The sequence below is a fragment of the Cetorhinus maximus genome, chromosome 3 (genome assembly GCF_964194155.1).
Source record: "Cetorhinus maximus chromosome 3, sCetMax3.hap1.1, whole genome shotgun sequence".
Taxonomy (NCBI): domain Eukaryota; kingdom Metazoa; phylum Chordata; class Chondrichthyes; order Lamniformes; family Cetorhinidae; genus Cetorhinus; species Cetorhinus maximus.
In genome coordinates this window covers 3541156-3568861 of record NC_135881.1, presented here as the reverse complement: position 1 = coordinate 3568861, position 27706 = coordinate 3541156, and the positions used below count along the sequence as shown (strand labels likewise).

At 47.9% G+C, this 27706-nt stretch overlaps 1 protein-coding gene and 1 long non-coding RNA gene across 2 annotated transcripts; both read left to right on the top strand.

Moving 5' to 3' along the window:
- The first annotated feature begins 280 nt into the window (after positions 1 to 280).
- Positions 281 to 26738, top strand: gpaa1 (glycosylphosphatidylinositol anchor attachment 1). The gene is made up of 13 exons (XM_078536102.1): positions 281 to 473; positions 2291 to 2448; positions 3719 to 3898; positions 4259 to 4370; positions 6677 to 6821; positions 10601 to 10702; positions 13219 to 13415; positions 13855 to 14051; positions 14702 to 14855; positions 18109 to 18171; positions 21156 to 21352; positions 23614 to 23784; positions 25513 to 26738. Exons 2-13 carry the CDS (start codon positions 2375 to 2377, stop codon positions 25754 to 25756), a joined length of 1836 nt encoding a protein of 611 aa, XP_078392228.1. The 5' UTR covers positions 281 to 473; positions 2291 to 2374; the 3' UTR covers positions 25757 to 26738.
- LOC144675045 (uncharacterized) lies at positions 21376 to 23588 on the top strand. The gene is made up of 3 exons (XR_013574738.1): positions 21376 to 21492; positions 21534 to 21572; positions 21616 to 23588. It is a non-coding gene; the product is annotated as an uncharacterized LOC144675045 (long non-coding RNA).
- Positions 26739 to 27706: the final 968 nt, after the last annotated feature.

Genomic DNA, 27706 nt, shown 5'->3' with positions numbered 1-27706 from the left:
AGGATGCGGGTGCCGTTGACTAAGCCAGAATTCATTGCCCATCCCTAATTGCCCTTTTTCATGCCGTCACATGCAAGACTTATGGCAGAAATCTGTGGCCCAAGGGACAGCCAATGACGGGTTGGCGGAGGGGGGGGGGGGGGTGAGGAATTATCTGTGTGGTGGACAATAGAACTGCTAATGTTCATTTATTCATATAATCTCAACAATGCTGCAATCATCATATTCCAATTTAGACCAACTGTAGTTGCTCTCTGCCGGCACCAGGTGGCGGTGCTTCTTGGAGCTTTGAGTCTTTCTCTGAGGGACGCTCTTGGCCTCCAGCTGAACCTTGTTGTTGTGGTGCTACCGGAAGTGTGTGTGTGTCACTGTCCTGGGTCCGGGTGAGGAAACTTCCTGTCCGGCGGCGGTAGGTGAGGATCCGGTTGAAGGTGCATCCAGTGAGTCTGTCCGGGCTCGGGCCCATCTCGGGGGTGAGTAAGGTTTGACCGTGGGAGGGGTGGGGGATAAGAACTGTCCCCACCCTGTGGTGGGTACAAGGCCGGAGCCCTGCTGGCGCTGTTGCCATGGGAACTGTGTCTTCCTGAAACCTTTCCCCCGCCCGCGCGCCTTAAAATAACCGACGGGCTGTTCGACTGTGAGGGGCGTCGCAGCCCAGGCTGATGATCTTATCCGGCCCTCAAAACACTGGCAGCCCTTCCCCGAGCCCAGGGCAGTCACAGGGCCTTGTAATTCATCCCCTCAGCACTTATATATCGGACATCATAGGATATGTCATTTATTCCCATTGCCCTAATATGGGGTATTGGAGCAAATTGTTCTTTGAGGCCTGGGAAACATTAAACCACCTGGTTAATAATCTTCATTAAATCATGTCAATGAAATAATAGAACACAACTCCTTACGTACAGTGTGTATGTGACATATAGACACCAGTTATACTCACAAACCCAGCCACTCCTTCAGGAGGTTATAACCATGACGTCCAGACTGCTTACACTGGCCTCAGCAAGACTAGCCTGAAGTTTCCAGGGAATTTGCAGCTTCTATAGGATTAGGACCATAAGGGTTCAGCAGTTTCTGAGCATACGCCATTAATGTGTAAGTTTGTTTAGTGTTAAATTTAGTGTGCCTTTGATATGGAGTCATTTACGGCACAGAAGGAGACCGTTCAGCCCACCAAGTTCATGCCGGCACTCCGTGGAGTCATACCGTCGATCCTGCACCCCCCTCGATCCCAATATCCCTGCACATTTATTTCCTTCAAGAGCCCATCCAATTTCATTTTGAAATCACTCATTGTCGCCATTTCCACCACCCTCATGGGCAGCAAGTTCTAGGTCATTATCCCTCGCTGTGTAAAAAAAGTTCTTCCTCACATTCCCCCTGCACCTCTTGACCAAAATCTTAAATCTGCCTCCCCTAGTCCTTGTACAATCAGTTAATTGGAAGAGTTTTTTCTTTTGCCTACCTGTCATAAACCTGTACATCTCCCCTCAACCTCCTTTCCTCCAAGGAGAATAGCCCCAGCTTTTCCAACTGAGCCTTGTTGCTAAAATCTCACATTTCAGGAACCATTCTGGTTATTACTTTCTGAACATTCTCTGGAGCATTTATGTCTGACCTCGTACATCATTACAATAGCTGCACAATTGCCCACCCCTAATTGCCCTTGAGAAGGTGGTGGTGAGCTGCTGCTGTCCATGTGGTGTAGGAACACCCACAGTGCTGTTAGCGAGAGTGTTCCAGGATTTTGACCAGCGACAGTGAAGGAACAATGATATATTTCCAAGTCAGGATGGTGTGTGGTTTGGAAGGGAACTTGCAAGTGGTGGTGTTCCCATGGGTCTGCTGCCCAAGTCCTTCCAGGTGGCAGATATCATGGGTTTGGAAGAGGCTGTCAAAGGAGCCTTGGTGAGTTTTTGCAGTGCATCTTATAGATGGTACACACTGCTGCCACTATGCATCGGTGGTGGATGGGGTGCAAATCAAGCAGGCTGCTTTGTCCTGGATGGGGTGAAGCTCCTTGAGTGTTGTTGGAGCTACACTTATCAGGCAAATAATAATCAGGCAAATATAAGGAGAGTATTCCATACTATCTATTTTATTCCATCTTATAGTAACAGCAACTAGGACCAATCTACTGGTACACCTACCCTCACAACACTACTCCCCACACAAATACAACCCCTCACCCACCCACTCTACCTCCACCCCTGTGAAGCCACACTCAGAGGATCAGAGCCTGTGTTGAAAATCATTTTGTTTCTTTCCATCTTTTTTCTTTCAGCGTGGGCCACATGTAAACCCACACCCTCCACCAGCTCAGAGACACACACTTCATCCTGCGGATTTATCACGTGGGTTTGCAGAGATGGGTCTCCTCTCGGATCCAAACCGGAGGCAGGTGCTGACAAACCTGCTCACCAGGATGAACACACCCCTGTGGTAAGTGGAAATATAAAGGTGGGGGAAAGAAATATTGAGTTCAAATACAACCTGTACCTGATGGGTCAGTGTGGAGGGAAATTGACTCTGTATCTAACCCCGTGCTGTACCTGCCCTGGGAGTGCTTGATGGGGACAGTGTAGAGGGAGCTTTACTCTGTATCTAACCCCGTGCTGTACCTGTCCTGGGAGTGTTTGATGGGGACAGTGTAGAGGGAGCTTTACTCTGTATCTAACCCCGTGCTGTACCTGTCCTGGGAGTGTTTGATGGGGACAGTTTAGAGGGAGCTTTACCCTGTATCTAACCCCGTGCTGTACCTGTCCTGGGAGTGTTTGATGGGGACAGTGTAGAGGGAGCTTTACTCTGTATCTAACCCCGTGCTGTACCTGTCCTGGGAGTGTTTGATGGGGACAGTGTAGAGGGAGCTTTACTCTGTATCTAACCCTGTGCTGTACCTGTCCTGAGAGTGTTTGATGGGGACAGTGTGATGAGTGGAGATTTTGTTTATTTGCTGTGCCAGGCTCAGTGCCTAATGTTGATTTGGGAATGCTCCTGATGTGGGAATGCGATGGGACTGCTCCAAATCTGGGAATACATTGGGAATGCTCCAGATGTGGGAATGTTCCAGATGTGGGAATGAGTTGGGAACGCTCCTGATTTGGGAATGTGATGGGAATACTCCTGATTTGGGAATACGTTGGGAACGCTCCTGATGTGGGAATGTGATGGGAACCCTCCTGATGTAGGAATACATTGGGAACGCTCCTGATGTGGGAATGTGATGGGAATGCTCCTGATGTGGGAATACGTTGGGAACGCTCCTGATGTGGGAATACATTGGGAATGTTCCTGATGTGGGAATGCTCCTGATGTGGGAATGCGATGGGAACACTCCAGATGTGGGAATGCGATGGGAATGCTCTTGATGTAGGAATGTGATGGGAATGCTCCTGATGTGGGAATGTGTTGGGAACGCTCCTGGTGTGGGCATACTTTGGGAACGCTCCTGATGTGGGAATACTTTGGGAACGCTCCTGATGTGCGAATGCGATGGGAACGCTCCTGATGTGGGAATACGATGGGAACGCTCCTGATGTAGGAATGCGATGGGAATGCACCAGATGTGGGAATGCGATGGGAACGCTCTTGATGTGGGAATGCGATGGGAATGCTCCTGATGTGGGAATGCGTTGGGAATGCGATGGGAATGTTGTGGTGGTTGCTGACCAGATGTTTCTGATGCTCTCTCTGTGTTTTCTCCTGTCTCCAGCTTCCTGTGCTATGTGGCTGGGATCACCTGGTTCATGGGCCTGGCCTTTGAACCCTTCATCCTTCGAATGTACACCTCAGAGAACGCCATGGGCTCCACCATGGTGGACGAGAACTTTGTGTATGGTGACAGGGCATTGTCGTATGCCCGGGAATTCTCGGCACATAGGAAAAAGGCGGGGTAAGAGGGGCAGGGGTCTCTGCTTGGAGCGTTTCGCACATGATCTGAGCGGCTGGGATTTGGGGGAGTCTGATTGGATTGGAATGATTTAATGGGGGGGTAATTTCCTGGACAGCCAGGGCTAGAGTCAAGGATCATCGATCAGAGTGTTGGGGTAATACTGGGCTTGTTGGGGTATATGACACGGTGGAATCCAGGAGTGTGATGGGGGGGTTTACCGATGAGGTATGACAGGGCGTGTGTGGGTGTCTGAGCTCAAACAGGGAGGGCCTTTCAATCACAGTGCGTACACAGAGAGAGTTTCAATGTTGCTAGTGCAGTGTTATCCAGTCCTAACCACAGACTTTTCCTTTGCTCCAGAGAGATGCCTGTGGAATGGCTGGTGAAGACTATGACTGGCCTGGGACTGGAGACACACATTCAGACATTCTCCCGAACTCTGCCCTTCCCAGATGAGTTACGAGAGAGATACGTACGTTTACGAGGCTTTGTAACAACTATGGACTGGATGAAACCGCAACAATACAGACACTAAGGGAACTCACTAGCGTCCTTCCTCCTAGCCCCCAACCTGCTCTCCCCCGTGACCCCACTGTGAAATCCATCCACCCAGATGAGAGCTGGGTGCCTCAGTCCGGACTGAGAGCCTCGAGGTTGTCTTGGAATCTGCACTGCAGCAAGAGTGGGGGGATTGGGGTTTGGATGTGAGTGTAGCTGGCAAGGCTGACCAATATTGCCCGTCCCTAGCTGCCCTCTGTTTGGCAGTGGTGAACTGCCGCCTTGAAACTCTGCAATCTGTCATAGCAATTGAGTGGTTTGCTAGGCCAGAGCGCAGTTAAGATTCAGCCACGATGGTGTGGCTGAATCGCCCAGGCTGGGTAAGGATGGCAGGTTTCCTTCCCTCAGGGACTGTGACGACCCAGCCGGGTTCATCCCACAGCTTCGTGGGCACTTGTACTGAAACCGGAATTTGATTCAAGTTCTTAAATTCAGTGGGCTTTTTAACTCTTGACCTCTAGGTCATTCATCCAAGCCTGGTCCAGTAGCACAACCACTGCACCCTCCTAACCCAGCCATTAAACATAAGAGCTGGAGACAGAAATTAAAGAAAGCTGCCACAGGTAAGCATGTAGATCATAGAATGATAAAGCACAGAAGGAGGCCAATCGGCCCATCGAGCCTGTGCCTGAGATGATAGAACACAGGAACTGTTACACCAAGGTTCTTATAATCTGTCCACTACCTTCCAGGTAGTCGCATGCTACATAATTGATGGAGTTATTGACTAATCGTACAAGCCCCTCCCGTGACAGTGCTCGTGGATACATTGAGGAGAGGACTGCTGTGCCATGTAACCACAGAACAAGTGCATTATTCTGCTGCTGGGATCCTGTAAGGCCACAAAGTCTGATTCGGGCAATGTTACAGCACAGCGGGAGACCATTCAGCCCATCATTCCACTTTGGTAGAGTTATCCAATCACTCCTGCACCCCCCCCCACCCCTGCTCTTTCCCCATAGCCCCGAAAATGTCATTGTTAAATAAACGCCAGGTGAGGTCAGTAAGAGTTGAAGTGCCACTTGATTTGCAAATTACAAATTTCAGGCTGCAGCTCGGAATCTGGGATGTAATCTCTCGCTTGCTCTCTCTCCTTATTGTTTTTATAATGTTGAGATCAGTCCAAGTTGAGGAGGCTGAGCCTCCTGTGTCACTAAGGCCTGGTCTGTTGCTGGGTGAATTTCCCTGAACATTACCAATGATTGGAAATTTTTATTTTAGAAAACTATTTTTCTGGAGGATGTGGAAAGTGGAACAGATATTTGCATGTAAAGAGGCGAGACAGCAACAACAACAGCTTGCATTTACATACCGCCTTTAACGTCAGAACAAACCCCAGGTGTTTCACAGAATCATTACGAAACAAAATTCGACACTGAGCCACATAAGGAGATCTTAGGGCAGGTGACCAAAAACTTGGTCAAAGAGATGGGTTTTGAGGAGGGTCTTAAAGGAGGAAAGTGAGGTGGAGAGGCGTAGGGAGGGAATTCCAGAGCTAAGGGTGTTGACAGCTGGAGGGATGGCCGCCAGTGGTGGAGCGATTAAATTCAGGCATGCGTAAGAGGTCATAATTAGAGGAGTGCAGATACCTCGGAGTGTTATAGGGGCTGGAGGAGTTTGCAGAGACACAAGAGAGTTATGGAATGCTCTTGCAAACACACCTAAATAGGGGTGAGACGTTTAAACATAATATTGTGTGGCAGACAAAACAGGTGCTTCTTTAAATATCTCGTAATGGGATGTGGGCATCACGAATTTTCTTGAGCTCAGTGTCTTGCCCGGCCACTTCAAAGGGCTGTTAAGAGCCAACCACATTTCTGTGGGTCTGGAGTGACATGTAGGCCCAGACCAGGTAAGGACGGCAGATTTCCTTCCCTAAAGGGCATTAGTGAACCAGATGGGTTTTTACGACAATCGATGACAGTTTCATGGTCACCGTTACTGAGACCAGCTTTTAATTCCAGATTTATTAATGGAATTGAAATTCCACCAGCTGTTGTGGTGGGATTTGAACCCCTGTCCCCAGGGCATTAGCCTGGGGGTGATAAGCGTACAGATAAATTAAAGAGGGAGGTTTACATGTTCAAGCTGTAGATTGTGGTATTGGGAGAAGGTAATTGAGAGTATCAGATGGGCTAGCAATTCCATGGCTGACCCTTTACTGTTTGTTTCGCAGTCTGACGGGAGTTATTGATTCAAGCTTTTCAATTGAAAACACAGATAGTGAAAGGAACCAACGTCTATGGAATTCTCCGTGCCTCGAGAGCGGCGAGCACAGAGTCGATTGTCCTGAGCACTCCAGTCGGAATCAAACTGAACAGCCAGGCTGCCGGGCTACTCCTGGCTCTGGCCTCCTACTTCCGAGGTGAGGTACATGGGTTAACTTCCCGCTAGGGGGTGGTGGGGTGGGAGGGGGGGTGGGGGTAACCTATACTGGAGATGCAGTTTCTGCCCCTCGTCCCAGTTTAGAATTCAAAGGGGAGGAGGCAACACTACTCTTTGCACTGCATCTGGAGTGACTGCGTTCGGATCAAGGCTGCCCTTGAAGAGTCAGCGTACTGTAGTGTTTGAGGAGGGTGATGTCCAGATATAGCCTGAGCAGAGTGATATTTCCTGCCAGCTTTGAGTTTGTTTGAAAGAATGAGTTAAAATATAGAGCCTTGGAACATTTTACCACACTAAAGGTGCTATACAAATACAGGTTGTGGTTGTTGTTGTTCTGGTCCGATCTCCATGGAGCAATTGCGTTCCATTCTGGACACCACACCTCAGGAAGGATATACTGACTTCAGAGGGAATGCAGTGCAGATTCACCGGGTCTAAAAGAGCTAAATTATTGAGGACCACTTGCATAGACCAGGCTTGTATAGAATTTTACAATTCAGAAAGCCAAGTGGTGAAGGATAGAACTGGAGCCAATCTTTACACACTTTTGTAAGCATTTATTTACAGAGATGCACATTACAATCGTGCACCTCCTAACCCAGCAACCGCAGTTTCAATCTGTTTGATACTAGAAATCTGGAGCTCTCCCACAAAAACTATGGGTGTTGAGGATCAGATGGAGCTTTTGAGATTGAGATCAATAGATTTTTGTTAAGGGTATCAAGGGTTTTGGAGCCTAGGTGGATAAATGGAGTTAAGGTACAGTTCAGCCATTATCTGATAGAGTGGCAGGACAGGCGCAATGGGCTGAATTGCCTCCTCCTGTACCTATGGGTGAGTCCACCTAGTTTACCTTTTACCATGTTGTAAGTGGACAAATCCACTGGGTGTAGCTTTTGCACCATTTGTGTCTGGTCTCAATGTCCCTGTGTGAAGGAGGAAACACAGCCTGAACTGATGGACTGAGCATCTCTCCTGGGAGCTCACCAGCACACATGAAATAGGAGCAGGAGTAGACCACATGGCCCATTGAGCCTGCTCCTTCATTCAATGCGATCATGGCTGATCTTGGGCTTTAACTCCATTTTCCCACCTGTTTCCTGTATCCCTTAATTCCCTGAGAGACCAAAAATCTGTCCATCTCAGCCTTAAATATATTCAACGATGGAGCACCCACAACCCTCTGGGGTAGAGAATTCCAAATATTCACAACCCTGTGAGTGAAGTAATTTCTCCTCATCTCAGTCCCAAATAACCGGCCCCTTATCCTGAGACTGTGTCCCTGTGTTTTAGATTCACTGACCAATGGAAACAATCTCTCAGTGCCCACCCTATCAAACCCCCTCAGAATTTTGTCAGTTTCAATGAGATCGTCTCTCATTCTTCTAAACTCCAGAGAATTTAAGTCCAATTTACTCACCCTCTTATGATAGGACAGCCCCCTCGTCCCAGGGACCAATCTAGTGAACCTTCACTGTACCGTCTCCAATGAGAGTATATCCTTCCTTAAACATGGAGACCAAAATTACGCACAATATTCCAGATGTGGTCTCACCAAAACCATGTACAACTGTAGCAAGACTTCTTTACTCTTGTACTCAGTCCCCTTGCAATAAAGGCCAACATGCTATTTGCCTTCCTAATTGTTTGCTGCACCTACATGCTAACTTTCTGTGTTCCTTGTACAAGCACCTGCAAGTCTCTTTGAACATCAACATTTGCAAATTTTGCATCTTTTAAAAAATATTCTGCTTTTCTATTCTTACGACCAAAGTGAATAACTTCACATTTCCCTACATTATACTCCATCTGCCATCTTGTTGCTCACTCACCTAACCTGTCTATATCTCTTAGCAGCCTCTCTGTGTCCTCCCCACAGCTTACCTTCCCACCCAGCTTGGTATCATCAGCAAACTTAGATACACGACTCTCTGTCTCTTCATCTAAGTCATTAATATAGATTGTAAATAGCTGAGGCCCCAGCACAGATCACTGCAAGACTCCACTATTCCTACCCACTTATTCCAGGGGATCCCTGTGACATTTAGTTGTCAGTCTCTATCCAACAAAAACTTGCCTTTATGTGGTGCCATTAACGTAGTGAGGCATTCCGAGGCCCTTCACAGGAGAGATTAGCAAACTTGAATTGACATCGAACTACATAAGGGATTATTAAAACAGCTGACCAAATACTTGATCAAAGAGGTGGGCTTTAAGGAGCATTTAAGGAGCATCTTAAAGGAACAGGGATAGTGAGGTGGACAGGGCTGGAGAGGGAATTCCATAGCCAGGCAAAATCGGGAATGATCAGGAGGCCCCCAGTTTCAATGGGCATCAGCCCCGCATAGGATGGACAGTGCGGGGAAATGGAACTGCTTGGGGTTAAAATACATTGTGGGACTTTGTATCTAACCCCATGCTGTACCTGTCCTGGGAGTTTTCTTTTATTCATTCATTTATTGCTGATCCTAAATGCCCTTGTTCGAGGGCATTTAAGAGCCAACCATATTGCTGGGGGTCTGGAGTCACATGTAGGCCAGACCAGGTAAGGATGGCAGATTTCATTCCGTAAAGGACATTAGTGAACCAGGTGGGTTTTTACAACAATCGACAATGGTTTCAGGGTCATCATCAGACTTTTAATTCCAGATTTTTATTGGATTTAAATTTCACCATCTACCGTGGTGAGATTCGAACCCAGGTCCCCAGAGCATTACCCTGGGTCTCTGGATCACAAGTCCAGTGCAATAGTATTATACCACTGTTTGATGGGGATGGTGTAGAGGGAGCTTTACTCTGTATCTAACCCCGTGCTGTACCTGTCCTGGGAGTGTTTGATGGGGACAGCGTAGAGGGAGCTTTACTCTGTATCTAACCCCGTGCTGTACCTGTCCTGGGAGTGTTTGATGGGGACAGTGTAGAGGGAGCTTTACTCTGTATCTAACCCCGTGCTGTACCTGTCCTGGGAGTGTTTGATGGGGACAGTGTAGAGGGAGCTTTACTCTGTATCTAACCCCGTGCTGTACCTGTCCTGGGAGAGTTTGATGGGGACAGTGTAGAGGGAGCTTTACTCTGTATCTAACCCCGTGCTGTACCTGTCCTGGGAGTGTTTGATGGGGACAGTGTAGAGGGAGCTTTACTCTGTATCTAACCCCATGCTGTACCTGCCCTGGGAGTGTTTGATGGGGACAGTGTAGAGGGAGCTTTACTCTGTATCTAACCCCGTGCTGTACCTGTCCTGGGAGGGTTTAATGGGGACAGTGTAGAGGGAGCTTTACTCTGTATCTAACTCCGTGCTGTACCTGTCCTGGGAGTGTTTGATGGGGACAGTGTAGAGGGAGCTTTACTCTGTATCTAAACTTGTGCTGCACCTGCCCTGGGAGTGTTTGATGGGGACAGTGTAGAGGGAGCTTTACTCTGTATCTAACCCCGTGCTGTACCTGTCCTGGGAGTGTTTGATGGGGACAGTGTAGAGATGAGCTTTACTCTGTGTCTCGCAGAGTGACAATATATCCCATTTCATTGTTTTTTGTGGTGAGACAGTTCTGGGCACTTTATTGGATGCTTGCTGCTGCACAGGATACAGTTTGTACTGTATCAGACTGGCTGGGAGAAAGACATCCAAACCTGTGGAGCAGAAAACCACCCTTAACTGTGTCGTGGCGATGGAACTCTGACCTTGTTGGTTCATAGCAGCTTCGCCAGTGCTCGATAGGAGCAGTCCTAGTCCTACTGTTCCTAACTCTGTCTCTATCACAGGTCAGATATACTGGGCAAAAGACATCATCTTCCTGTTCAATGAGCATGACATGATCGGGATGGAGGCTTGGCTCGAAGCTTATCATGATGTTAATGTAACTGGTGAGGAAAACAACGAATTCCATTTACAGATTGGACTGTAGCCTGAAAGAGAAGGCTTGCATTCCTGTCACACGTCTCACATCCCACCAGAGTGCCTGACAACCAATAAAGTATTCTTGAAGTGTGGTCACTTTTGTAATGTAGGGAACGCGGCAGCCAAATTGTACACAGCAAGATCCCACAAACACTATGACAATGACCAAATCACCTGCTTTTCTCAAGACAGCTGGGAGAACTCCTAGTTGTTTGTTCCAATAATGACCGTGGGAACTTGTACATCCACCTGAGAGGGCAGAGGGAGCTTCCAAGGATGGCCCATCTGACAGTGGCGGCGCTCCCTAAGCATGCCCCTCTGTGCAACAGATCCTCAGGACTGACCCTCCCACAGTGCAGCACACTGTCAGTACTTACCCTCTGACAATGCAGTACTCCCTCTGTACTGACCCTCTGACAGTGCAGTACTACCTCGGTACTGACCCTCCAATAGTGCAGCACTCCCTCGGTACTGACCCTCTGACAATCCAGCACTCCTTCAGTACTAACCCTTCGACAGTGCAGCGCTCCCTCAGTACCTACACTCCGACTCTGCTGCATTCCCTCAGTACTGGCCCTCCAAAATGCATCACTCCCTCAGTACTGACCGTCCGATGGTACAGGGCTCCTTTAGCACTGACCTTCCGACAGTGCAGCACTCCCTCTGTACTGACCCTCTGATAGGCAGCACTCCCTCAGTACCGATCTTCTGATAGGCAGCACTCCCTCAGTACTGACCCTTCGACAGTGCAGCACTCAGTCAGTACTGACCCTCTGACAGTGCAGCACTCAGTCAGTACTGACCCTCGAACAGCACAGCGCTCCTTCAGTACTGAACCTGCTAGAGTGCGATGTTCCCTCAGTACTGACACTTGGTGCAGGGCTACCTCAGTTCTGACCCTCCAACAGTGCAGCGCTCCCTCTGTACTGATCCTCCAACTGTGCAATACTCCCTCATTACCTACCCTCTGATAGGCAGCACTTCCTCAGCACTGACCCCATTATAGCGCAGCACTCCCTCAGTACTGACACTCCAACAGTGCAGGGCTCCCTCAGTACTGACCCTCTGACAGTGCAGCACTCCCTCAGTACTGACCCTCTGACAGTGCGGCACTCCCTCAGTACTGACCCTCTGACAGTGCAGCACTCCTTCTGCACTGACCCTCCGATAGTGGAGCACTCCCTCGGTACTGACACTCCGACAGTGCAGCACTTGCTCAGCATTGACCCTCTGACAGTGCAGTACTCCTTCAGGACTGACCCTCTACAGTGCAGCGCTCCCTTAGTGCTGACCCTCCAATAGTGCAGTGCTCCCTCAGTACTGACCCTCTGACAGTGCAGCACTCCCTCAGTACTGACCTTCCAACAGTGCAGCACTACCTCAGTACTTAACCTCTGACAGTGCAGCACTCCCTCAGTACTGATCCTTTACAGTGCAGCGCTGCCTCAGTACTGACCCTCTGACAGTGCAGCACTCCCTCAGTACTGACCTTCCAACAGTGCAGCACTACCTCAGTACTTAACCTCTGACAGTGCAGCACTCCCTCTGTACTGACCCTTTGACAGTGCAGCTCTACCTTATTACTGGCCCTCCAATAGTCCAGCGCTCCCTCAGTACCTACACTCCGACTCTGGTGCACTCCCCCAGTACTGGCCCTCCGACAGTGCAGAACTTCCTCAGTACTGACCCTCCGACAGTGCAGCACTCCCTCAGTACTGACCCTCTGACAGTGCAGCACTCCCTCAGTACTGACCCTCTGACAGTGCAGCACTCCCTCAGTACTGACCCTCCGACAGTGCAGCACTCACTCAGTACTGGCCTTCCGACAGTGCAGGGTTCTCTCAGTACATAATCTCCACAACGCAGCACTCACTCAGTACTGACCCCCCAACAGTGCAGGGCTCCCTCGGTACCTACCCTCCAACAATGCAGCACTCCCTCAGTACTGACCCTCCGACAATGCAACACTCCTTCTGCACTGACCCTCCGATAGTGCAGCACGCCTTCACTACTGACCTTCCGACAGTGCAGCAGTCACTCAGTATTGACCCTCTGACAGTGCGGCACTCCCTCAGTACTGACCCTCTGACAGTGCAACACTCCCTCAATACTAACCCTCCGACAATGCAACACTCCTTCTGCACTGACCCTCCGATAGTGTGGCACGCCCTCGGTACTGACCTTCCGATAGTGAAGCGCTCGCTCAGTACTGACCCTCTGACAGTGCAGCACTCCCTCAGTACTGACCCTCTGACAGTGCAGCACTCCCTCAGTACTGACCCTCTGACAGTGCAGTACTCTCTCAGTTCTGACCCTCTGACAGTTTAGCACTCCCTCAGTACTGACCCTCTGACAGTGCGGCACTCCTCAGTGATGACCTTCCAAATTTGTGGTGCTGACTCAATACTGCATTGGGATTGTCAGTCGTGATTTTTATGCTGAAGTAAACAGTGAGGTGTTTTTCTCTTGTTTCCTGTTCCAGAGATTAACTCATCAGTAATGCAGGGTCGAGCCGGGGCAATCCAGGCCGCCATCACCATCGAAATCAGCAGCGATGTTATCACCAGCTTCGATATCAGTGTTGAGGGGCTGAATGGTCAGCTGCCCAACCTCGACCTGGTCAACCTCTTCACGTCCTTCTGCCAGAAGAACGGGGTCCTGTGTACTATCCAGGGCAAGGTGGGACCCTGGGACCCCAGACCCCAGCAATGTGGGGCGTGGGGGGGCAAAGTGGCAGGTAGACAAGGTCAAGAGGTGGGGTCAAGGATGGTGGATCGGTGTTCAGAGGGTGGGTCAGGGTCAAAGGGTGAAGTTAGGAGTGGGTGGCATCAGGGATGATCAATTGGGGGTCAGAGGGTGGGGTCGAGGTCAGAGGGTGAGGTAGGGGTCAGAGGGTGAGATCAGGTTCAGGGGGTGGGTGGTGTTTGGATAGGCTTCAGGGTCATCAGTTGGGATCAGAGACAGTGTTATTGGGGTCAGAGAGGGACCAGGGGCTGTGTGTCAGAGGGCACGGTTGGGGTCAGAAAGCCAGAATCCGGTGATTGAGGCAGGAGGTGGGCTGGAGGCGTTTGTGTCAATAGAGAGCACTGGAATGATGCTACCCTGTGTTTATTCTCAGTTACCACGCATGGACGGAGAGACCCTTGAGGGTTACATGCACTCGCTGAACACCATGATGCTGATGGTCCTCAAACAGGGCTCAGGAAAATCCCAGGGTGATCACGGCCTCTTCCTGAGATACCACATTGAGGCAGTGACAATACGAGGAATCAACAGCTTCCAGCAGTACAAGTTCGACATGGTAACTGTCGGCAAGTGAGTGTCGCCACTGGTGCATCATTACCCTCACTAACAGGAAGCCCTGGTTAATCGTTACCTACACTTACAGACATCACTAGTTAATTATTACCCTCACCAACAGGCACCACTGGTTAATTGGTACATTCACTGACAAGTACCCCTGATTAATCATTACCTTTACTAACAAGAACCATGTTTAATATTCACCTTCACTCACCGACATCGCTGGTTAATCGTCATCTTCACTAACAGACATCGCTGGTTAATCGTCATCTTCACCAAAGACATCACTGATTAATCGTTATCTTCACTGACAGACATCACTGGTTAATCGTCATCTTCACTGACAGACATCGCTGTTTAATATATACCTTCACTAACAGACATGGCTGGTTAATATTTACCTTCACTAACAGACATGGCTGGTTAATATTTACCTTCACTAACAGACATGGCTGGTTAATATTTACCTTCACTAACAGACATGGCTGGTTAATATTTACCTTCGCTAACAGTCATGGCTGGTTAATATTTACCTTCGCTAACAGTCATGGCTGGTTAATCATTACTTTAATAAGCGTCACTGGTTAATCGTTATTTTCACTAAGAGGAACCCTGGTTAATCAGGCCCTCTCTCTAATCACTGGAATTTTCTCCTGGCCTAGAGTGTTCGAGGGAATAGTGAGGAAGTTGAACAACCTGCTGGAGAGGCTGCATCAGTCTTACTTCTTTTACTTGTTGCCGTCTTTATCTCGCTTTGTATCCATCGGTTACTACATGCCCGCCTTCATCTTCCTCATCCTCATCCTGCTGCTGAAGATATCCTTTTAATGGCTGGATTGTCCAAGCTGTGGCTCCTTCCCGGTGATACTCTGAGCTGCACTCCAGTGAGGGCCTTTAGTTCAACAGGGGCAGAGAACTGGGCAGAGATACACAGATCACGAAAAGGAGCAGCACTGGTTAATAAGGCCATTAAACCAAACACTACGACTCATTTCTAGAAGGATAAAATTAAAAAGCAGCGATTCTAGATTTATTATAAAAAGGGTATAGAGGCACTGGAGAAGGTGCCAGAAAGATTTATTAAGTTGATAGCAGAATTTCTTTTATTCATACGGCAGTTGTTATGTCCAAGATGGGAGGAGTGCAATGTCTGTCCATAGCTCCACGACTCCTTGGCTCACAATATATAGTTAAATAATTTCTCCAACTGGCTATATATGGCCAAATATGTGCTTTACCTATTAACCTCAGAATGAACACTCAGTGCCCAGGTTTCTTCAATAAACAACAGAATTGTTAGTTTATTGTAAAACCAGACTTGTCAAGGAGAAAGGCAAAACTTATTAACATACAGTGTGAAATATGGAAGTATAATAATTACTCTTTCCAAATACCCTAACTCTCTCTCACAACAAAAATTAATTAAATAGCGGAATTCTGCCAAGAGGTTAAAAGTCAATGGGTCAAAGGGAAAAGGATAAATGGTGTCCGGGTTATACAGCTGGTTTCTCAGCACTGGTCGGGGAAACAATCGATGACCCTTGCACTACTTTTCAGGCAGACTTCAAGGAAAACTTGCAGCCGGTCAATTTCAGAATGTAGAGCGATTTCGGAGCAACTTCCATTCATTCTCTGCTTTGGGACTGGGCTTGGAGCTTCAGGATCTGGTGTGTTCTTTACCCAAGCAGTTAATCCTCCTTGTCTTCACCCCCAAAGCAAAACCAAAACCAGCTTTTAAAACATAGTTTCCCAGGCCTGTCTTTTTTTTCAAAGCCATAAATCACCATGTGACCCTTTTGTAAACTGTCCACTGGGGTCAAGAGGTTTCCAGCTTCTTTAAAACTGCTTAATTACCTTTTCTGGTAAAATGCTGTCTTTTCCAGGAACAGCAGCAACCAGAGTCCCTGCATTAACCCTTTAAGGGACATTGTCTTTTAAAAACACAAATTCTTCCAGAATGTTCTTAGTCCTTGAAGATGAATCATTTTCCGTGATTAAAGAGTTTATGACACAGTTCTGGTCTGATGGTGAGGTTAACAATCCACTCAATGGCTTCAGCTGAACTAGTGTGAACGGTTGTGATACCACCAGAAAACTGTGAGGTAAAAACTATCAGGAAAGCATGAACAAAGCTGGGGCTCTTTTCTCTAGAAAAGCGAAGACCGAGGGGTGGCCTGATAAAGTTATTTTAAGATTATGAAATATGTACATAGGGCAGATGTAGAGAAGGTGTAGGGGAGACCAGAAGTAGGGGGTCATCAATATAAGACGGCCACTAATAAATCCAATCGGGAATTCAGGAGAAACCTCTTTGCCCAGAGAGTGGTGAGAATGTGGAACTTGCTCCCACAGGGAGTGGTTGCGATGAACAATATAGATACATTTAAAGAGACGGTGGATAAACACATGAGGGTAAAAGGAATAGAAGGATATGTTGATGGGGTGAGATGAGGAAGGGGTAGGAGGAGAGTCATGTGGAGAATAAACACAGCATAGACCCGATGGGCCAATGTTCCTGAGCTGAAAATATTGTGCAATAATATCCCCCTGTTCAAACTAAAGGGATAAACTTTTGACTCCATCACTCTGGGCTAGATTGGCAGAGCTGAAAGCTTTGGAGTCTAACCCATTGTGATCCTGCTGTTGTTCTCCATGTGTCTAATCCTGGATATTGTAGGCAGGGCTGTTTAACCGGGAGAGTGGGAAACGTGAGACCCAGCCTATTCTAAACTGGGATCCATCGTGTGGCAGGAGTCACTCGCAGGAGTGGATAAGGAAAAGGCTGCTCCCCTGCCCCGCCCCCAGTGGATGGTGCTGAGGCCAGTTGTAACCAGCCCATCCCGATGGAGATCAGCGGCTGGTACTCGGGGCTCGATCCTGCCACCTTCCTGGCCTCTGTGCCTTAGCTGGCTAAACGTGTGGGGCACTCGGGGGGGACTCGCCATCCTGTGGGAAGTACAAGTTGGTGGGCTGGAGGTGGGGTTTGCAGTCTACACAGGGTGCAGCCTCGTTTCCAGCACTTTACATCTTCGCCCTCCGAACATTTACTGCAGTAAAGTGACATGGAGGAACCTCACGGTCTGCAGGACTGAGGGAAAATGGCAACTACGCCAGGGTATGACAGCGGGGCTGGGGCAGCTTATCTAAGCAAAATTTCCTCCTGCTTGACTTACAGGATCTCGATTGGAGTAAGAAGGTTTTTGGTTCAACACCCACCAAGGACTTCAGCACATAATCCAGGCTGAGACTCCCAGTGCAGTACAGACGGAGTGCTGCACTGTCAGAGGGTCAGTACTGAGGGAGTGCTGCACTGTCAGAGGGTCAGTACTGAGGGAGTGCTGCACTGTCAGAGGGTCAGTACTGAGGGAGTGCTGCACTGTCAGAGGGTCAGTACTGAGGGAGTGCTGCACTGTCAGAGGGTCAGTACTGAGGGAGTGCTGCACTGTCAGAGGGTCAGTGCTGAGGGAGTGCTGCACTGTCGGAGGGTCAGTGCTGAGGGAGTGCTGCACTGTCAGAGGGTCAGTACTGAGGGAGTGCTGCACTGTCAGAGGGTCAGTACTGAGGGAGTGCTGCACTGTCAGAGGGTCAGTACTGAGGGAGTGCTGCACTGTCAGAGGGTCAGTACTGAGGGAGTGCCGCACTGTCGGAGGGTCAGTGCTGAGGGAGTGCTGTTTTTTGAATGAGATCTAATACTGAGTCCACTTCTGCCCTCCTCAATTGGATGTGAATGATTGTTCAGCACTATATTGAAGAAGAGCAGGAAAATTCTCCCTGTTGTCATGTGTCCAGTATTTACCCCTCCACTGAAACAGATCACCTAGAACATCATCACATTGGAGTTTGTGAGATTTTGCTATGTGAAAATTGCCTGCCACGTTTACTATATTATAACAAGGACTACACTTCAGAAATCTTTCATTGGGTGTAAAACATTTTGAGACGTCCTGGGGATGGGAATGTGGCTATAGAAATGCAGTTTCTTTAAAATAAACTGCAAATGTCAAATTTGTCTTACAAATTCCACAGGTTTTGGATTTGTTGATCCGTGTTTTCCTTAATGTGTTTCCACGCTCTAGACCTTTGGATTAGACTGTCGAAAGTTCCAGTGTGTCCCCAGGATTGTGCTGTGGAGGTATGGAGGTTGGGTGCCGCAAGAGGGTGGGGGGGTCTGCTGTTTGGAATGTCCTTAGAGTTAAGGTACCCTTTTATTCCCCATTTTCTTCCCCGTTACTGAGATTTGCTGAGTTCCAAATGCCATGGTTACTAATGGACCTCATCTCCCTTACCCAGGCGTGAAGTCTGAGCCCAGGTACTGACCCTCACGAGCAGGTCCTTCGTGTGGGGGACAGGAACAGAGCTCCATCCATCCACTGATTCATTGACAGGACAGACCGAGGGTTGATGGGTTCACTCTAAGTCTATAGCATTCTCTCTGGTCTATAGGGTTCACTCCGGTCTATTGAGTTCTGTACAGTTTGTAGTGCTTACTCCGGTCTGTAGGGTTCATTCTGGTCCATAGGGTTCACTCCCAATCTATAGAATTCACTCCCAGCCTATAGGGTTCACTCCAGGCCTGTAGGGTTAACTGCGTGTCTATACCGTTCACTCCGGTCTATGGGGTTCATTCCAAGTCAATGGTGTTCATTCCTGGTGTATAGTGTTCACTCCTGATCTATGGTGCTCACTCCCGATCTGTAGGGTTCACTCCAGTCTATAGGATTCACTCCCAGCATATAGGGTTCACTCCCAGCCTATAAGGTTCACTCTGGTCTGTAGGTTTCACTCTGGTCTGTGGGGTTCACTCCCAGTCTATAGGGTTCACTCCCAGCCTATAGGATTCACTCCAGGTTTATAGGGTTCACTCCTAGTCTAAAGGATTTACACTGATCTATAAGGATCACTCTGGTCTATACGGTTCATGCCAGCTCTATAGGGTTCACTTCTGGTCTATATGGTAGGCTCCTGGTTGATGGTGTTCACTCCCAGTCTATAGGATTCACGCCTAGATTATAATGTCCACTCCTAGCCTATAGGGTTCACTCCCATTCTATAAGGTTCACGCCGATCTATAGGTTTCTCTCCGGCCTATAGATTTCTCTCCAGCCTATAGGGTTCACTCTGGTCTATCGGGTTCACTCCTAGCCTATAGGGTTCACTCTGGTCTATATGTTTTTATCCTATATATAGGTTTCACCCCGAGTCTACAGGGTCCACTTCCAGCCTCTATGGGGGGGGGGGGGGGGGGCGGGTGGTGGACTCTATAGATCACCCTATAAACCGGGGGTGAGCCCTATAGACCGGGTGTGGGGGGGCGGGCAGTGGTGGTGAGCCCTATAGAACAGGGGTGAACCCAGTAGACCAGGGGTGAACTCCTCATCTATAGGGTTTACTCCTAGCCTAAGGGGTTCGCTCCCAGTCTATAGAGTTCACTCTGGGTCTGTAGGGTTCACTCCGGATCTGTAGGGTTTACTCCGGGTCTGTAGGTTTACTCCTGGTTTATGTGGTTTGGTCCCAGTCTACAGGGTTCACTGCCAGTCTGTAGGGCTCACTCCTGATCTATAGAGTTCACTCCTGGTCACTGGGGTTCGCTCCTGGTCACTGGGGTTCACTCCTGGTCTCCGGGGTTCACTCCTGGTGTTTAGGGTTCACTCCTCGTCTATAGGGTTTACTCCCAGTCTGTGGGGTTCGCTCCCAAACTATAGAGTTCACTCTGGGTCAGTAGTGTTCACTCCGGTCTATGGAGTTCACTCTAATCTATAGGGTTTACTCCAGTCTATAGGGTTTACTCTGGTATATAGGGTTAACTCCAGATTATAGGGTTCATGCCCGGTCTAGAAGGTTCACTCTCGGTCTATAGGTTTCACTCCCAGTCTATAGGGCTCACTCCAGTTTATAGGGTTCACTCCAGGTCTATAGGGTTCACTCCAGGTCTGTAGAATTTGCTCCTGGTCTATAGGGTTTACTCCTGGTCTATGGGGTTTACTCCCAGTCTATAGAGTTCACCCGGGCTATAGGGCCCGCTCCTAGCCAATAGCGTTCACTCCTAGTCTATAGGGTTTACCCTGGTCTATAGGATTCCCTCCATTTCAGTCTATAGGGTTCACTCTGGGTTTATAGGGTTCACTCTTAGCCAATAGGGTTCACTCCAGCCTATAGGGTTCACTCTGGGTCTATAGGGTTCACTCCTGGTCTACAAGGTTCACTCCCAGTCTATAGGTTTCACTCTGGTCTATAGGGTTCACTCCAGTCTATAGGATTTACTCTGGGTCTATAGGGTTGACTCCTGGTCCATGGGGTTCACTCTCGGTCTGTAGAGTTCACTCTGGGTCTGTAGGGTTCACTGCTAGTCTATAGGGTTCACTCTGGGTCTATAGGGTTCAGTCTCAATCTATAGTGTTCACTCCAGTCTATAGGGTTTACTCCAGTCTATAGGGTTTGCTCCTAGCTAATAGAGTTTGCTCCTAGCCTATAGGGTTCACTCCTAGGGTTTACTCTGGTCTATTGGGTTCACTCCATTCCAGTCTATAGGGTTCACTTTGGGTCTATCGGGTTCACTCCAGGTTTATAGGGTTCGTTCCAGGTCCATAGGGTCCGCACCTAGCCTGTAGGGTCTGCTCCTAGCCTATAGGGTCTGTTCCTAGCCTATAGGATTTGCTCTGTTCTATAGGGTTCGCTTCAGTCTATAGAGTTCACTCCTAGTCCAAAAGGTTCAGTCCAGGTCTATAGGGTTTACTCCTGGTCTATGGTTTCACTCCCAGTCTGTAGGGTTCACTCCTAGTCTATTGTGTTCACTCCGATCTATAGGGTTCTCTCTGGGCCTATGGTTCACTCCTAGTCTGTAGTGTTCAATCCATAGGCTCCACTCTGGTCTATAGGGCTCACTCCTGGTCCATAGTGTTCGTTGTTGGTCTATAGGGTTTACTCCTAGCCTATGGGGTTCACTCCTTGTCTATAAGGTTCACTCCAGTCTACATGGTTCACTCTAGTCTATAGGGTTCACTGCCGACCTATAGGGTTTAATCTTGGTCTGTAGGATTCGCTTCAGTTTACTCTTCCTTTGTTATCCGTCAGTCCATCTGTTACCCGTGCAATCTCTGTGTTGTTGTTTTGCTGCAGAATGTGAGGCCGGGTTTCCTGTCAATCGTGACTCCGATTTTCATCTGCCACATCATGGGCCTTGCCCTCTACTATGTACCACTCCTGTGCCAGGGGACAGCCACGGACCATTTCCCTGTGTCGGAGACTGAAGCTGTCGTACTCACCTCCATTGCCATCTATGTGGCTGGATTAGCACTACCCCACAATACACAGAGGTACGGTGGGGAGCACGTGAGAGTGAGGATTGAAACATGGCCAAGTGTGAGCAGGGAACAAGTATATCACTGAGTGTGAGAATTGTCGTACAATCACAGTGAAGAGCAGAGTGAGAGTGCTGGACACGAATTAGTGAGAGGTGGATAGAGAGAGAGAATGCTGGACACTGGAATTAGAGAGAGGCGGATAGAGAGAGCTGGACACTGGAATTAGTGAGAGGTGGATAGAGAGGGAGAATGCTGGACACTGGAATTAGAGAGAGGCGGATAGAGAGAGAGCTGGACACGAATTAGTGGGAGGCAGAAAGACAGAGAGAACTGGACACTGGAATTAGAGAGAGGCGGATAGAGAGAGAGCTGGACACTGGAATTAGAGAGAGGCAGATAGAGAGAGAGCTGGACACTGGAATTAGAGAGAGGCAGATAGTGAGAGAGCTGGACACTGGAATTAGAGAGAGGCGGATAGAGAGAGAGAGCTGGACACGAATTAGAGAGAGGCAGAGAGAGAGAGAGAGCTGGACACTGGAATTAGAGAGAGGCAGATAGAGAGAGAGCTGGACACTGGAATTAGTGAGAGGCGGATAGAGAGAGAGAGCTGGACACTGGAATTAGAGAGAGGCAGATAGAGAGAGAGAGAGACCTGGAGACTGGAATTAGTGAGAGGCAGAGAGAGAGGGCTGGACAAAACAGTAAGGACACAAGTCCAAAACTTCATTGAAACGATTAGTTCCAATGCACATCCATCTCTGTATCTGTATCAGATCAGATATTGTGGCACCACGAGCGGCTCGGCTGTACAAGGAGGGGAAGAAGAAGAAAGGAAGAGCTATAGTGATAGGGGATTCACTGGTTGGGGGAACAGACAGGCGTTTCTGTGGCCGTAGATGTGACTCCAGGATGGTATGTTGCCTCCCTGGTGCCAGGGTCAAGGATGTCACAGAGCGGCTGCATGCAGGACATTCTTCTGGGGGAGGGTGATCAGCCAGAGGTCGCGGTCCACGTTGGTACCAATGACTTCGTTAGGAAGGTGTGGTCCTGCAATCGGAATTTAGGGAGCTGGGTCGAAAATTAACAAGCATGACCTCTAAAATAGTAATCTCCAGATTACTCCCAGTGCCACGTACAAGTGAGGACAGAAATAGGATAAGGCAGATGAATGTGTGGCTGGAAAGATGGTGCAGGAGGACTTTAGATTCCTGGGACACTGGGACTGGCTCTGGGGGAGATGGCACCTGTACAAGCAGGATGGGTTGCACCTGAACAGAGCTGGGACTGAGTTCCTTGCAGGGCGTTTTGCTAGTGCTGTTGGGGAGGATTTAAACTAACTCAGCAGGGGTGTGGGAATCAGGAGAGGATATTATAAAGTAATACCAGGGTGCATGTAATGCTGGGAGAGGCAGATAGCACTAAAACAGAGAATAGTAAGTTAATGAATGGAGCCGGAGTAAGGGAGCAAGTGTTGAAGTCTAAATCAGGGTTACACTGCACGTGTGTGAATATATGGAGTATAGTCAATAAAACTGGGGAGTTACAGGCACAGATTGCCTGGTGAGATTATGATATTGGGCTATAATGGAGACCTGGCGTAAGGAAGGGCAGATCTGTGTGTTAAATATTCCTGGTTACAAGGTGTTCAGAAAAGATAGGAAAGGGAAAAAAGGAGGAGGTCTGGCGTTTTTGGTTAAGGAGAGTATTGCAGTGCTGGAGAAAGAGGATGTGTCAGAGGATTCAAGGACAGGATCGATTTGGCTAGAGCTAAGGAATAAAAAGGGTGAAATGACGTTGCTCGGTGTAATGTATAGACCACCAGCTAGTGGGAAGGATATAGAGGAACAAATCTGCAAGGAAATTACAGAGAGGTGGTAACATCATTGAGTAGTTATAATGGGGGACAGGTAGAGGGAGCTGTCTCTAAAGTATACAGTATTTTAGGCTTCATTAATAGAGGTGTAGAGTACAAGAATTTCTTTTGCAATAAGTTGTGAATGGGAGTGCGCTGCCTGAAATGTCAGTGAAAGCAGATTCAATAATAACATTCAAAAAGAAATTGAATAAATACTGGAGGAGCTATGGGGAAAGAGTAGGGAGTGGGATCAATTAGATAGATCTTGCAAAGAGCCAGACAGACACAATGAGCCAAATGGCCTCCTTCTGTGATTTATAATTCTGTGAAGTAACAGGATGTTTGTATTTAAATTGAGTGTCTGTTATATGTATGTAACCTCTTATTTGTTCCCACTCCTCCCCCCTCCACTCGGTAGTGTCTTGCCAATCGAAGTGTCTGCCTGTGGCTGGATGACTCTGAAGCTGATTTCCATTCTCTACCTGGCTCTGCTCCTGGGCTGCATCACGCTGATCAACTTTTCACTGGGCTTCATCCTGGCTGTCACCCTGATCCCAGCAGCTGCCCTGGCTCAGCCAGCACCCCACAAGTAGGTGAAGGCAAATAAAATAGGAGTATCAGAGGTCCACTTGAAACTGACGAGATTACAGTGCTGTGTGGAAAGACCAGGGGAATGGATCGCTCAATCAAAGAGCTAGCACAGGCATGGTGGGCTGAATGGCCTCAACATGGGCTGTAAAATTCTATGGAAACCAAAGGATTGTTTCAGTTGAAAAACCTGCATTTGTATAGCAACTTTCACATCCTCAGGATGTCCCAGTGGACAACGAGGGAGGCCTGTGAGCCATTATAACTAATTTCTCTCGAATTATCGCCAGACCATCTCCCCATGAAAAGCTAGGGGGTCCTCAGTTTCAGGTCTCTCATGTGGACGAGATGATGGGTTTGTTTTGTGGGGAAAATGTTGTAGTCACACCCCATCCCAGATCTTCCTCCCCTCTGGGATGAACTGAACCTTGTTCCAGACAGGAGAGGATTCACTAGACCATCAGAGAACTCAATTGAGGAGCGTCAGTCCCAGCGAATGCATGTCTCGATCGAATCGGAAAGTAATCAAAATCATTGGATGTTATTTAAATTCGAGGAGCTGTGATCTTTGAACTTTTTTGGTCAGAAGATCTTTGTTCTCTCTGTCTGGGGCACCCAGCTCCCAGACTCCTCAATGTTCAAACTTTTTCAGTGCAAATGTTTTTTTATTGATTTACCCAGACTGGGTCAGGATGGCAGACTTCCTTTCCTAAAGGGAATTAGTTTACCAGATGAACAATCTGAAAGTTTCATGGTCACCCTTACCGATATTTTCATTCTGGATTTATTCAGTTGAATTTAAGTTTGCCAATTGCCAGGGTGGGATTTGAACTCCTGTCTCTGGATCGTTAGTAGTCCAGTTTCATAACCATTGTGGTGCTATTCCCGGTATTTGTTTGTAGTTAGATTGAGTAAAGAGCTGTATGAAACAACCTCTAAATACCTCTACAAAAGAGGTATTATAGGGAGGTGATGGCATAGTGGTATTGTTGCTAGACTAGTAATCCAAAGGTCTAGGGACCCAGGTTCGAATCCAGCCAAGGCCGATGCTGGAATTTGAATTCACTAAAAATCTGGAATTAAAATCCTAATGATGATCATGAACCCATAGTTGAATGTTGTAAAAACCCATCTGGTTCACTAAATATGCCCTTTAGGGAAGGAAAATGTCCCTTTAGGGAAGGAAATCTGCTGTCCTTACCTGGTCTGGCCTACAGCGATGTGGTTGACTCATAGATGCCCTCTGAACAAGGGTAATTAGGGATGGGCCAGCGACACCCAAATTAAAAAAAAAAATCTGAGATGGTTTTGTAGCCAGCTCCCAAATTCCTCCATCTTCAATACTGCAGATTACCGGAGAGCTGAAATAAAAACAGAAAATGCAGGAAAACTCAGCAGGTCTGTCAGCATCTGTGGAGAAACAGAGTTAACCTTTCGAGTTCAGTATGATTTCTGAAGAAGTTCTATTCGTATTGGACTCAAAATGTTAACTCTTTCTCTCCCCCCACAGACGCTGCCAGATCTGCTGAGTTTTTCCAGCACGGTTTTTCCCAATCTCCAAACAGTTTTCAGTGCAACTATTGGATGTTTGTATTTAAATTGAGTGAGGGCACTGCGGTGTGCTGCACTTTTCCCTTGGCTCCAGTACCGCCATTTCTACACTCGCTTTTAGTGATTTTAATTGTCTGTCTCTTTTCTTTCCTGCCACCCCCCACCCCCCACCTTGTAGGATGTTCAACGCCCTGTTCCTCATCCTGATGTCACCGGCCACTGTCCTGCTGCTGTGCATTTACCTGTACCATGAGCTGGCAGAGTACCCGATTACCTTGCTGGAGTGCTGGCAGCTGTTCCTGCAGGCTGTTGCTGAATCCATCCTCGACCACCATCTGTACAGCTCCATTGTTTACCCCTTCATTGTGTTCTTCATCTACCCCTGCTGGCTCCTCCTGTGCAATGTAGTCTTCTGGAACTAAGACAGATCCCCTCCCCCTCCCCAGCTCTGACGGCAAGTTCCGACACACCGGCGGTGAAAGTGGCAGCATAAGATTCATCACCTGTGGACGTGATTGACTGCACCGAGGGGTCAGAGATGAACGGACCAAGGATCTCGTTATGGAATAATGGCCCAGTCTGTTTTCCTGGGAGACTGCATGTTGAGGGGTGGAGGGAAGGGGTAAGACAGCGCAACGAGGGGTAGAGTGAGTGGTCGGTTGGAGGGTTTAGAAAAAGGGAGGGAGCTGAGGAGGGTTTCGGGGCAAAGTGTCAGGGGTTCACGGGAAGGAGCGAATATGTGGAATGAGCTATTGAAGGGAAGGATCATGGGGCAGGGGGGAGGGGCTGAAGAAGAAAGGCTGATGGGAATAGGAGAATTAGCCATTTTTTGGGGTCCCCTAGCAGGAGGATACCCCTGATAGCAATTGGAGCCTTCAAGGAAGAAGGAAATAAGGAGATCCATTATGATCTAGGGAGACCAAACCTCAGAAATACAATCCAGGATAGATTGAATCTTAGTCTAAATGGAAAAGTGTCCAAGCCTTTGTATCACCAAGGAACTTTGACGAGATGCTAGATGCACATGCTATCCTATAAGGATTTCAGATCATATTTAAATGTGATTATTGGATGTTTGTATTTAAATTGATGGAGGAGCTGTGGTCTGCAACCTTTAAATACTACTCGCTTAGAAGATCGTTACTCCCTCTACCTGCACTGGTTTTGAAGTTAGGTCTCAGAAACACATTTCAGTGCAATTATTGGATGTTTGTATTTAAATTGAGTGAGGAGCTATCTCACCTCAACACCGCCCTCCTACCATTGAGTTTGTAATATTGACATTTGTTTCTGTGTAAACAGTGATTGGGATTTTAAAGAAACACTAGAGAATAAAAACTGTGATCCATTTCCACTTTGCAGGGATTCTAGATCCTTGTAGGTATTAAATGGCATAAAGATAAAGATTTGCATTCGTGTAGCTCCTTTTGCACCCTCAGAATGTCCCAAAGTATTTTGCAGCTGATCAACTACTTTATTTTCTTAAGTGTAGTTACTGGTTGTGATGTATGAAACAAGACAACCACTTGACACACAGCAAGCTCCCAATGAGCTTCAGATAAATGACCAAATCAACTGTTTTAGCGATGTTGTTTGAGGGATAAATATTGGCCACGGTATCAAGGATAACTACTCTGTTCCTCTTCCACGCAGTGGCTGTGGGATGTTTTACATCTTGAGGGAAGGGCCCTGATTCAATATCTCCAAACGATGACACCTCCAAGCATGGTGGATGTAAAAGATTCCCCGGCAGTATTGGAAGAAGAACAGCGGCTATCTTGTCATTGCCCCATTGCTGTTTGTAGGAGCTCGCTGTGCTTAATTGGCTGCTATGTTTCCTACATTATACCAATAACTATACTTCATTGGCTCTGAACACATCCAAAAACACACTTTTTGTGAACCTCATCGACGTTTGGTGCAGGAAGCCTAGTTGTTTGTCTGCACTGTTTACCTTGCGATTTTTGTGGTGAACATGTCAAAAAGAAACTTGTTACATGTACCCTGTATTTATTCTTGTGATCCATCTTACTTATCCAGCCATTTTATTGACTTTAGACCATAGCTAACCTAGGCTTAGGCTATTGAAATGTGAGTTTATATGTGGTGTCCGAAAACCGAAATAATCTGACATCAGCAATCTTCCCCGAGGGTTTCGGATAAAAGATACTCGAACTGTACATCAAGTATGTCCCACACCATGATGATCAGAGTTTTGGAACTAGATATTTCCTATGCCTCTTGCCACTCTCCCTCACTACGGCCATGTAATCTGGGAAAGGCAGCCCTCTGGAAGACTCTATTGTAAACCCCTAGGTGATAGAGCCCAGTTCACAAGATCGCACGGACTCTGTGTTCTCTGTAAATGCATA

What these genes read in the sequence shown, in the direction of transcription:
- gpaa1 (XM_078536102.1), top strand. Translation starts at nt 2,375, where the DNA reads ATGGGTCTCCTCTCGGATCCAAACCGGAGGCAGGTGCTGACAAACCTG. An exon ending in TCATGATGTTAATGTAACTG is followed by an intron (nt 10,703 to 13,218) that starts GTGAGGAAAACA and finishes TTCCTGTTCCAG; the next exon opens with AGATTAACTCATCAGTAATG. An exon ending in GCTCAGCCAGCACCCCACAA is followed by an intron (nt 23,785 to 25,512) that starts GTAGGTGAAGGC and finishes CCCACCTTGTAG; the next exon opens with GATGTTCAACGCCCTGTTCC.